At 42.0% G+C, this 12,478-nt stretch overlaps 1 protein-coding gene across 5 annotated transcripts in view; it reads left to right on the forward strand.

The window, feature by feature from the left end:
- Positions 1-12,478, forward strand: part of lrp4 (low density lipoprotein receptor-related protein 4) — a 377,362-nt gene that overhangs the window by 349,048 nt on the left and 15,836 nt on the right. For all 5 annotated transcript variants that reach the window (XM_048545554.2, XM_048545552.2, XM_048545551.2 and 2 more), the window contains 2 exons: positions 2,156-2,243; positions 4,863-5,004. In XM_048545554.2, coding sequence (XP_048401511.1) covers positions 2,156-2,243; positions 4,863-5,004 — 230 coding nt within the window. The remainder of the gene's footprint in view (positions 1-2,155; positions 2,244-4,862; positions 5,005-12,478) is intronic.

Raw genomic sequence — 12,478 nt, forward strand, 5'->3', positions numbered from 1 at the left:
CTACAGCACAGATACCCACAGTCGAGGCTGGATTGAGCCCTTAAATGGTCATTAATGCAACTGAATTCGGGAGAGGTGCAAAGGGATGTCCCACTCCTGCCTCATGAAGTTGTCCTCCTCCATATTGGCTCAACACCTCTGAAACTAGAAGATTATGACCATAATTTCTGTCTTTCATTGGCAGTATTTCATTAGCTTTAAACTGTTCTGTCTCTGGTTGATCAGTTTTGAAACTATTTAAAATGCTATCTAATCCCTCTGCCCATCCATCTCCTTATTGAGTGAGGAGGATGCTGCTAATACTACCCGGTGACCTTTAAAAGTGACATTAGAGGTACTTTTTTAATACACAAACCTAGTTGTTGAGTATTTAATTCCTTTCTCAACCAGACCACTAGATGGAGTACCTTACCATTAGCGAATGAGTGAGTGAATTTGCCAGACAAAGAACGTAATTGGTATTTCATGGCACTGATTGAGTTTACATTAAAACCATTATCTGATTCAATATATCTTATTCATGACAATGTAACTCACTCATAACAATACGGAGTTCTGAAGCAGGTAGCCGAGGAGATTGTAGGAGGATTGGTGGTGATCCTTCAGGAATCACTGGAGTCAGGGAGGGTCCCAGAGGACTGGAAAATGGCTGATGTAATACTCTGTTTAAGAATGGGGGAGGCAGAAAGCAGGAAGCTACAGGCCACTTAGCCTGATCTTTGGTAATATTTTAGAGTCCATTGTCACGGATGAGATTGTGGAGTACTTGGAAGTGCATGATGAATAGGTCTGAGACAGCAGGTTATGCCTGACAAATATGTTAGAATTCTTTGAGGAGGTAAAAAGCAAGTTTGACAAAGGAGAGACAGTGGATGTGATCTATTTGGATTTCCAGAAACCATTTGACAAGGTGCTGCACAGGAGGCTGCTCAACAAGAGCCCATGGTGTGGGGGCAAGATACTGGTATGGATAGAGGACTGCTTGGATGGCAGAAGGCAGAGAGTAGGGATAAAGGGTCTTTTTCAGCATTGTAGCCAATGACTTATTGCATTCTGCAGGGGTCCATATTCGGACCACAACTATTAACGTAATTCATTAAAGATCTGGATGACGGGACTGAGGGCATTGTTGCTACGTTTTCAGATGACACAAAGATAAATGGAGGGACAGGTAGTGTTGAGGAAGCAGGGAGGCTGCAGAGGACTTGAACAGGCTTGGAGAGTGGTCAAAGAAATATCAGGTGGAATACAATGTGGGAAAGTGTGAGGTTATGCATTTTGGCAAGAAGAATAGAGGTGTAGACTATTTTCTAAATGGGAAAGGCTTCAGAAACCTAAAGCACAGAGACTGCTGAGGCTGTATAAGATTGGTGGAGTTTAGCAGGATGAAGTGCAATCTGATTTTAGTGCTTTGTATTATTGATTTTACTGAAAATGGAGACATCAATTGTGATATGGGTGGGGAAATTCGGGAATAATCAAATTAAAATTTTGAGAATTTTTTTGCTGTAGGATTATCCTCTCTGTCCTTTTTTAGGGGAATGGGTAGCGGTGAGATTTATATTTGCGATGACTACTTCTGATGGATGTAGGAAGGTTAGGAACTTGACCCCACGTGTTTTGCCAAAGGCTTTCTAAGCGTGCCATAGAGGAGCTTCAAATCTCTCTTCCAGTCTTTTTGTTGCTGTACAGAACAGTATTACCTCCATGTTTCCTTGATGCCTTCTCTGACAGTCAGAAACAATCTATGTGGCCAATTATGGGCACAAGCCCAGGTTTAACTAATGAATGGCACTCTACTGATGCAGAAACCTACAGTGCAGCTAGATTATCTTTATACAATGGCAATTCACCTCCTAACCTGACATCTTTGCAAGCACAAAATGCCTTGGTGATGCCCAGCTGAATTTCTGTAATTACTTACAATATGAACATTGTTACTGTTTCTATCCGTGAGTGAACATTAGTCAAGAAGAAACAAATTAACTATGGTTCAGAGATGACTCTTACCTCTAGATTAATCTGCATTGAACCTTTATAATGCAATTGGAAACTATTTTGACAATTCTGATTTTGTTTTCACATATTATTCTGCAACAATAGCCATTCCGCTTAAACTAAAGCATTGTGTTCATTTCATTCTGACCAACTGCAGGTGAAGGATTGCACATAAGTTACATTGTTGGAGCGGTCTTGTCAATATTGGCAATCCTGATTCTCATAGTTGCAGTCATTATATACAGGTAATGTATTTGTTTTTTCTTCTTGGAAACATCCTAAATCTCCTGCAATTTTGGACACATTTGTAAGCAGTGCACAATGTATGTTGTCACCTTGTGGTTCAGTGGGTATGTAGATTAATTGGTGTAGACCAAGAAATGCAGTCCACATTGGAAAGACTGGACATTCTGTCCATTCTGAAATTGCCAATGGTGAACCACCTTCCTGACCCATTGTAGACCTTGTAGGGACAGTGTAATCTGTGTATTGGGTAAATATGATCGAACTGAAACGCCCTTCTCTGATAGGTTAATGTGTTAACATACTCTGCTTTGAAGGGATATTTATATTCACATAAGGCATGCAATTGCTTCAGTTACTGCAGTGCGTTGTGCTAAAAGACCCTTGTTCAGAGAAGATCATATAAGCTGTAAACCTGCAGCATAATTTAAACGGAAGTAACATACAGTGTTGCATACATGGAAGGGAAGGAGTTAGTGTTATTATTGCTTACTTCTGAGAAATAAGCAGTGATGACTGGTTTTGCATGCATTGAAAACTGGCATGATCATGATTTGATTGAGGGCAGTTGTCAAGCTTTGTATCAGCACCACGGACCAGTAGTGGAAACAAGGCTGTGATGTTAGAGTGTAAAAGTATGTAAAATCTCAACACTGAAACAAATGACTCGTGAAAGCACTTATAAACAAATTGTATAAATCCTGTCAAACCTAATTACTCACTTTTATCATGTCTAATGTTAAGAATTAGGGTTTGATAGAACCTGGTGCTAGTTCCACATTTTAAAAAAAATCATACTTCTGTTGGGAGGCCGATAATATAATTTACAAACAGCTCTTTTTGACCAACATGACCCTTGGAATGTGTGCTGGTAGCCCAACTCTTTCATGGTGTAGCTGCAGTAATCGCTAATGCTGCATTCAGAGAACAGAGGGCAACATTTTCCATTGAGCAACATTTTCAAGAGTGCCAGATTAGTTTAGGATCAGAATATCACTAACAGGACACGCCTAGAATTGGGGTTTCAAAGGCAGAGCTGACATTTTCAGAAATATGAAGTGCAGACAATGGACAATGACAGAGTGGAACAGCAAAATGATGATTGCAACAACATAACTTAATTGACTTAAAGTTAGAGTGATTTCAGCTCTCGATGGCCAACTGACTTATTGTAAATGGAGTGTAATGTTCCAAGCTGACATTGTCTGCTGAGACATCAGTGAGATTCTACTTTTGAATAGTGAGAAGTGGAGTGAGATCATAGAACATAGAACATAGAACATAGAACAGTACAGCACAGAACAGGCCCTTCAGCCCACAATGTTGTGCCGACCATTGATCCTCATGGATGCACCCTCAAATTTCTGTGACCATATGCATGTCCAGCAGTCTCTTAAATGACCCCAATGACCTTGCTTCCACAACTGCTGCTGGCAACGCATTCCATGCTCTCACAACTCTCTGCGTAAAGAACCTGCCTCTGACATCCCCTCTATACTTTCCACCAACCAGCTTAAAACTATGACCCCTCGTGCTAGCCATTTCTGCCCTGGGAAATAGTCTCTGGCTATCGACTCTATCTATGCCTCTCATTATCTTGTATACCTCAATTAGGTCCCCTCTCCTCCTCCTTTTCTCCAATGAAAAGAGACCGAGCTCAGTCAACCTCTCTTCATAAGATAAGCCCTCCAGTCCAGGCAGCATCCTGGTAAACCTCCTCTGAACCCTCTCCAAAGCATCCACATCTTTCCTATAATAGGGCGCCCAGAACTGGACGCAGTATTCCAAGTGCGGTCTAACCAAAGTTTTATAGAGCTGCAACAAGATCTCACGACTCTTAAACTCAATCCCCCTGTTAATGAAAGCCAAAACACCATATGCTTTCTTAACAACCCTGTCCACTTGGGTGGCCATTTTAAGGGATCTATGTATCTGCACACCAAGATCCCTCTGTTCCTCCACGCTGCCAAGAATCCTATCCTTAATCCTGTACTCAGCTTTCAAATTCGACCTTCCAAAATGCATCTTCTGTTTAAATTTTGAATTAAAAGCAAATTAATATCCATTCCCTCAGTAAAACTGTAGTGCTCCCGTCCCAGTATGTGCTTTAAATCTGTGATGTCTTTGGAACAGAAATGTTAGTGAAGAACTCATGCCAGTTGTATGACCATGTTGTAAATTGTTAGGTTTAAAAATGAAGGAGCGCATGCACCTGAGATTTGTGGCAGACAGCTCCTGAAATATGTTGGGTTTTTTTCTGAAGCCAGGAAGTGCTGCAGTCTGCCCGCAGAGCACAGTGAAATTGTGCATATGCTTCAATGATCTTCAGTTCATTAAAATAACCTGACGATCGCTAGCTGGGATACAAAATGTTCCAGTCTGTTCTTCCAGCAAAATAGAAACTCTCTCTTCTGCTTTCTTCTTGGAAGCCATGAGCAGAATGTTGCATTTTGGGTTGCATCTGTAGTGCACGTACGAAGTGGCTATGTAAAATATCCAAACCACTGTGAAAACCCTTTTCTTATCCAAGTTTAATATCAGATTGCTGCAGCTAGATAATTTCAAATTTCTGAATAAAATCTCTTTCTGCAAACAAATAACTTTCACTTTCTGTTTCTCAGGCATAAAAAATCAAAGTTTAATGATCCAGTTGTGAGCAACTTAACCTACAGCAACCCGTCATACCGTACATCTACACAGGAAGTGAAAATTGAAACTATTCAGAAACCAGCGATATATAATCAGCTCCGATATAAAAAAGAGGTAACGTCACTAATGCTTTGTAGAGTCAATGCTTTACCTCCCCTTCTAACTCCAGTTTGATTGAATCCATTCCCTCTCCCCTTCACTTTTGGTGTTATTGCATTACCCTTAACAGGTTTTGCACAAATTAATTAATTGAAAAGATAGATACTTTATTGGTAGAGGATAGTAGATTCGAAGGTGATTTGTTGGTTGAAAAATGCCATTCAGTCATATCAAAAAAGGAAGAAGTAAAGTGCTGTTAGGATTTCCAATTTTCAAAATCCTCATTTCAAAAAAAAAGTGCAAAGTCAATAGCCAGTGTTTTAAAGGGAAACGAAGGAAAGTAAATGAGGAGGTGTTGATGAAAAGTGTTAGAGTTTTGCCTCCGTAAGCCCAAGCTGCTGTGGTGACAGACATTTTGACAGGAACATTGTAGCTGGACCCATGGACAGTGATGGGCGAGGATCCAATCTCTTTCCGTTTGATGTCCAACCAGAGTCTTTCCTATTCTTTCTGCCTGTTATTGGCTTGTAATGGAAGAACTTTCAGATTGATTGAGGCACTAGGGAAGCAAGAAGTTAAAACTGAAGGTCATAATAGTTGGAATGATCAAAGTTAAAAGGTAGATGATAACCATTAAAAACAAAGAACTGCAGATTCCGGAAATCCAAAACAAAAAACAGAAATTACTCAATCTCGGCAGGCCCGGCAGCATCTGTGGAGAGGAAGCAGAGTTAATGTTTTGGGTCCAATGATGCTTCCTTGGAACGGATTGTAGTAAGGAAAAAGTTATTATATATGCTGAAGATGGCAATGACAGTGGGAGGAGAGGTAAAGGATAGGTGGAGATGGTGCTCAGTTGGAGAGACAAAGGAATAGATAATAGTCAGTGTGGCAGAATGAACAGCTGCTCGTGGAGATTGTTAGTAGCTAATTATGGGTTGTTAGTGGCAGCAGCCCACGTGATGAGATTGCCTGGTGCGTTGAAAATTGTTGAACTCGATATTGAGTCAAGAAGGCTGCAGAGTTCTCACGCGGAAAATGAGGTGTTGTCCTTCCAGTTTGCACTGAGTTTTACTGCAGCACTGCAGCAAGTCTAAGACACAGATGTTGGCCAGAGAATAGGTTGGTGTGTTGATGTGGTAGGCAACTGGAGGCTCGATGTCATTTTTGCGGGTAGAATGTGGGTGTTATATGAAGCAATCGCCCAGTCTACACTTCATCTCCCCAGTGTAGAGGAGACCACGTTGTGACCAGTGAACCACAGTTGACTAGATTGAGTGAAGTGCAGGTAAGTTGATTCTGGGGCCTTGGATAGTGAGGAGGTAGTACTTGGGCAGGTGTTGCACTATCTGTAATTGCATGGAAAGGTGCCATGAGGCTGTGGGGAGGTGTTTGGAGTGGAGGAGTGGCCCAAGATGTCATGGAGGAAAGGGTCCCTGTGGACGGTTGACAAGGGTGGGGAATATGTGTCTGGTGATGGCATCCCTCGGGAAGTGGCAGAAATAATGGTTCATGATCCTCCGGATGTGGATGCTGGTGGGATGGTGAGTGAATACCAAGGGGAACCTTTTGCAGTTGTGGAAGGGAAGACAAGGGGCGAGGGCTGGAGTGCAAGATAGGTCGGACACACCTGCACGCCTGTCAACCGTGGTGGTGGGGAATCCTCAGTTGAGGAAGAAGGCGGACATTTTGGAGCACCCTTGTGGAAGTTGGCATCATTGGAATAGATGTGACAGAGACAGAGAAACAGAGAGAATGGAATGCAGTTTTCACAGGAAGCAAGGAGCGAAGATGTATTGTCAGGTAACTGTAGGAATCAGATGGTTTGTAGTGGATGTTGGTGGTCAGCCTATCCCCAGAAATGGAAACAGATATAAAGGAATGGAAGGGAGGAGTCAAATGGACAAGTTGAAGCTGAGACCAGGTGAAAATTGGAAGCAAAATTGATTTAACTTTCCCAATTCCAGTGAGAGAGGGAAGCAGCACAACGATATTATCGATGCACCTGAAAAAGAGTTGTGGGTGGGGGCCAGAGGGGGATTGGAACAGGGAATGTTCCACATACCCCACAAAGAGTCAGGCATAACTGGGCCCATGTAGGTACCTGTCACCAACCTTTGATCTGAAGAGTGTGGAAGGAGTTCATAGGGAGGTTGTTCAGAGTGAGGACAAGCTCGATCAGGCAGTGGAGGATGTTGATGTTTGGGGATAATTCAGGCCTTTTTGCCACAAAGAAGCAGAGAGCCCTGAAATCATCCTATTGGGGAGTGGATGTGTAAAGAGATTGCACATCCATGCTGGAGAGGAGGTGGTGGGAGTCTGCAAACTAAGGGTAATGGTAGCTTGTTGACAGCAATTTTCTTTGAAGATTTGTAAGACCAAGATTTCATTGTGCTGTTAAAGAATATAGATTGTAATTGCAAACAAAATTTAGATTATTTGACCTGAAGGACATTGAAGAGTATTGAATAGATTTGCGGGATAAGTGGATAAATAATGAGTGAACATTGATGTTGATTTGAAACTGGAACAGTGAATGAGGGAGGGAAGAGCCCTGAGACATCCTTGGACAGGGTTAAAAAAAAGACAGGATGAGCCATCCAATATACTTGGAATGATTTGAGAGCAAATAGACAGCCATAAAGACCATGTGATGGTAGAACATTTTAAGAGGTGTATCTGCCTAACATTTCTCATAGAAAAAAAATCTATAGAATCATAGAGATGTACGGCACAGAAACTGACCATTTGGTCCAATTTGACCATGTTGACCAGATATCCTAAATAAGTCTAGTCCCATTTGCCAGCATTTGTCCCATATACCTGTAAACTTTTCCTATTCATATACCCATCCAGATGCCCTTTAAATGTTGTAATTACATCAGCCTCCACCACTTTGTCTGCAGCTCATTCCACACACACATCACTCTCAGAATGAAAAAGCTGTCCCTTAGGCTCCTTTTAAATCCTTTCCTCTCTCACCTTAAAACTATGCCCTCTCATTTTAGACTCCCCCACCCTGGGACAAAGACCTATTCACTCATGATGCCCCTCATTGTTTTATAAACCTCTATAAGGTCACCCCACAGCCTTCAACACTCCAGAGAAAATAGCCCCAGTCTATTCAGCCTCTCCTTGTTAAAACACTTCAATGCTGGCAACACCCTTTTAAATCTTTTCTGAACCTTTTCAAGTTTCACAACATTGTTCCTGCAGCAGAATTGCATGCAGTTTTCCAAAAATGGTCTAACCTCCAATGTCCTGTACTGACCTTGCTGCAACAAAATGTTCAAAACTTGAGGTTTGTCAGGTAGGGGGCTGGAATAGCTTGGCTGCTCTAATTGTAACCCTTAAGTGGCCAAAGTTGAGTCTTGAAGTAATTTGAGGCAGCTAGAAGTCATGACAGATTGTCCCTCAAAAGCCCCTTTCTACATCAGGTATCTTGTTCAAGGTCTGCCACCCATGGGTACTCCCTCTGGCCCCACTTCTCCATCAAGACTCCTCATTCCACAGCCTCTCATGCCTCACCTCCCTACCTGCTCTGACGCCACTGCATTTACCGAGTTCTGGATCTGAAAGTTAGAGCCTGCGTCCTGCTTGTGCTCCCCACGTTGGTGATTGCTGGGACTGCAGGTTGAGAGGGGGAAGGAAGTCCCACCTCTAGTCAGTTACTGTTCCTTGGAGTGTTTATTAGCTGCTGGGCTGTCCTGATTGGTGGAGATGTATTCCTTGCTGCTTCTTTGGATGGTAATTGTAAGGCAGGAAATCCCACCATCCAAAAATTCCTGTCCACATGTAACAATTAAATTTGATACAAATATAAGATGGGAGAAACTGTTGCATTGTATTCATCATAAAGTTACAGTTACAAGTGCATTACATTCCATCATACCAAATATAATTGTATTTTAAGCTGTAACACAGCAACTTTTGTTCCCTTTAAAATACACATTTCCCTTTGGGATTCTATAACTACCCCTGATTTGCAATGCAGATTGGTGTTGCTGTGATGCTTTCATACATACCAACTTAAGTAAAACTTAGCAACCTCTTAGCAACAGTTTCCAAACAGCTAATACAGCCTCCAAAAACCTGACAATCACCTCCTTCCCTCTTAAAAGCCGATAACACCGAAACAAGTAGTTAGACTGGTTTTAAACTTAAGAAATAAGTATATTCAACCTTCTCCTGAATTCTAAAGAAACCAGTGTATAAAATGCTGGGAGTGATATTGCAAATACTGATGGCACAATGTTAGTGGCTAATTCCCAGCTGGGTCAAGAATAAGCGTCCCTGGTAAATGTTTTTTAAACTTTAATAGTTGAAAACTCTGAATTGTAAGCTTGCTAATATGTTGTAATTCATTGTTTTTACATCTAAAAGAGAAAGTAAAAACAACCTGATATTTGACAATGTGTTTCAGAGATCCAAGCTGATAAATTAGTCTTTGCAGATCCAACCACAAGCTCCTAGCCCTGCTCAAGACTGCTTCAGAGATGCCTTCTTTCCTTCTGCCTTCACAGATCATGCTGGAACATTTCCCCATGAATTCAGCTTTACTCCATGCCTGTTCCCAACCCAGTTGAAGCTGAAGGTCTTTTACTCTGCCATTGTTGCTGAAACTCACAGCTGCTTAAGTAATCTCAGATCAGCACGGTCGCCTTTTCATCTCCCCACCCACCCCTCGCTGGCTCTTCCCTTTCCTATTCATGCTGCGTCCTATCTTCCTAACCTCAGTTAAGTCTGACACTCATTCTCTGCTCCCATACTCTGCTGTTTCTGTTCCCTAAATTGTCAGCTATCTCACCCAACAGAAAGCAATACTTAACCTTCTCTACCTTGCCTCTCCCATTTGTTTCCAAGCCCTTTACATTCCCATCCATACTTTTCCTTTCTATCTATTTCCCCCTTCCATGATCATCTAGTCACCCTTCACTACCCATCCCCTGTCCTCCACACCCTACCTGAGTGCAGACTGATCTGGCCATTTTATACTCTTAGCAGGAATTTTCATTTTTTTAAATTCACATGGGCTTTGGTGGCTGGGCGGCATTTATTACTTGTCCTTAGTGGCCTTTGAACTGAGTGGCTTGCTGGGCCATTTCAGAGGGCAGCTGAGAGTCTACCACTGGGTCTGGAGTCACATGTAGGCGAGACCAGGTGAGGCTGGCAGACTCCCTTCCCTGAAGGATATCAGGGAATCAGGTGGATTTTTCCAACAATGATCATGGTCAACAGTAGATTTTTAATTTCAGATTATTAATGAATTCAAATTCCACTATCTGCCATGGTGGCATGAATAGAGTTTCTGGATAAATAATACTACTAGACCATCACCTCCCCTGCCTGTTTATTTAATGACCAGGACTTGTATCATTTATATGATAGGAACAAAGTTGAAATGGAAAATGGCATTTGACATACTTCCAAAATATCTTAAATTCCTAACAGTTGATGTGCGTGAGTTTCTTGCACAGGTTTGGAATACTTCAATCTGATATATTAATGATTTTGTCCACCGGGCCTCTGGGTCTCACAGACTGAGCATCTGTGATCGCATTGCTCATTGTTTGTGGTAGAAGGCTCCTTACAGAGAGAGTCTGTAAGCACAGATAACATTCTTGTTCCAAAGAGTCTAACAAATGAGAAGCTAAACATTAAGATAAGTAACAAAAAGTGTTGGCAACTCTGTTGGCAATAAATTAGCATAACCTCTTGTTAAAATTGACTCTTTGTGTTGTGATTAGATGAGAACAAACCCAAAGAAACAGGACATAGGCAGAAAGTGGAGAAAAGGAAATGTACAAAAGTTAATTGACAACAAGGAAGCAAACATTGTCAAAGAAAGGGTGTAGGCCAAAAATAGACATGCGACTTCCCCTGACATATTACAGGAGTGAAATACTTGACCTATCACTTGCAAAAGGGATGGTGGAACTTGGGGCAGCTGCATGTACCACTACAGCTCCATTTCCGACCATCAGCCTTGGTTACTGCTTCAGATGGCAGAAACAGAAACCCCCATTTCTGAAATTCTGCCTTAGAAAGAAGAAACTTATCTTGTGACCTCGCCGAATCATTTTTATTGGTACAGTGAATTGCAACCCATTCTTTCAAATACTTGCCCCAGGATGTCATTATGGTGGTAAACATCTGGCATAATAGAGCTCGGTCCCAGTTCTTGCTGTTGTGCCTTAGAAACGGGTACCTCTTGGAGGCCACGGTCAGGAAATCATCTCCTCAACCTTTGATTACAGAAGTAATTGTGACAAATACTAAAATTGTTTTATTTTTTATTTTCAAGTGTTAGGACATGCCATCAGTCACTTTGGTATCCTTTTCGCCATTGATTCATGGGCACAGTATTATACTTAGCTGTAATCAGTGGCTGCATATTAATCTTTAGATGCTTAATTCAGATATCTGATTAATGTGTGCTGCAGTCTCCCTATCTCTATAGTCCCTCTCTTCCAAATTTAATGGCTTGCAAAGCAAAATACCTCTCTGCTTAATTTTGTGGCACGTGTCCTGGACATTGCGAAGGAGAAGGGGCTTGTTGTACAGCATCTTTCCTGTGACATTGATCCAAGCACACTGCATTTTCTTCCCCAGAAAACTGTGAATGAGGGATGTCATGAGTTTTTTTTAGATACTCTAGGTTTAAATAAGAAGCCAGAATGTAAGAAGAGTGGTTATGATGGATAAGGGTACCACTTGCAGCCTTCAATCCGATGAGGTGGTCAGCTCTGTGTTCAGCATTGCCTGGTGTGAGTCAGGGTCCCCAGTCTGCTCTATTTGCTGCAGAGGAAGACAGAGAGCTGAGAAGATGAACAAGCCACTGGCTTCTGCTTTCTTTGGGCCCTCTTCTCAGCCAGCTGAGCTTTTCATTTTTCCTGGCCTCTTTCGACACCATTCCAAACAGTCATCCTCCAGAGATCACAACCAATAGTGACCATCTCTGACTTATCAGTGTCAATGTGCACCATCTTCATATCCCACTTGGAAGTGTCCTTATAGCAGAGGTATGCATGCCCAAGAGAGGGTGATCAACTGCCCAGCACAGAGTACTGAAGGCGTCTGGATGTGTAGGTGGCTTCCGTCAAACGAATGTGACTGAGGCAGCACAGAGTGTGTACTGATTGAATTGATACATTCCAATAACTTTGAATTGATGACCTTGTCCTGCTAAGGATAGATTGAAACAGTGAGGTTTGAACCTCTTCGGTCTTCTCCTGCCCAATAAATATTAAGCAGGCCTTTCCTACACTGAGGAGGCAGGCTTGGCAGGGTCACAATTTGGTGTTCTCAGCCAGGTTTCTGTTGTTGCACAAACTAAGCTATGACAGTTGCAGCTTTAATGATGTGTGTGTTGATTTTAGCATTCAGTGACAGTTTGGTGATTGTAGGGCCCAGTTATATGGAGCTATCAACAACCTTCAGCAAGTCAAGGAAAGTAAATCAATGCTTTACTAAGCTCCTTCAATTTGGG

The sequence above is a fragment of the Stegostoma tigrinum genome, chromosome 17 (genome assembly GCF_030684315.1).
Source record: "Stegostoma tigrinum isolate sSteTig4 chromosome 17, sSteTig4.hap1, whole genome shotgun sequence".
NCBI lineage: Eukaryota > Metazoa > Chordata > Chondrichthyes > Orectolobiformes > Stegostomatidae > Stegostoma > Stegostoma tigrinum.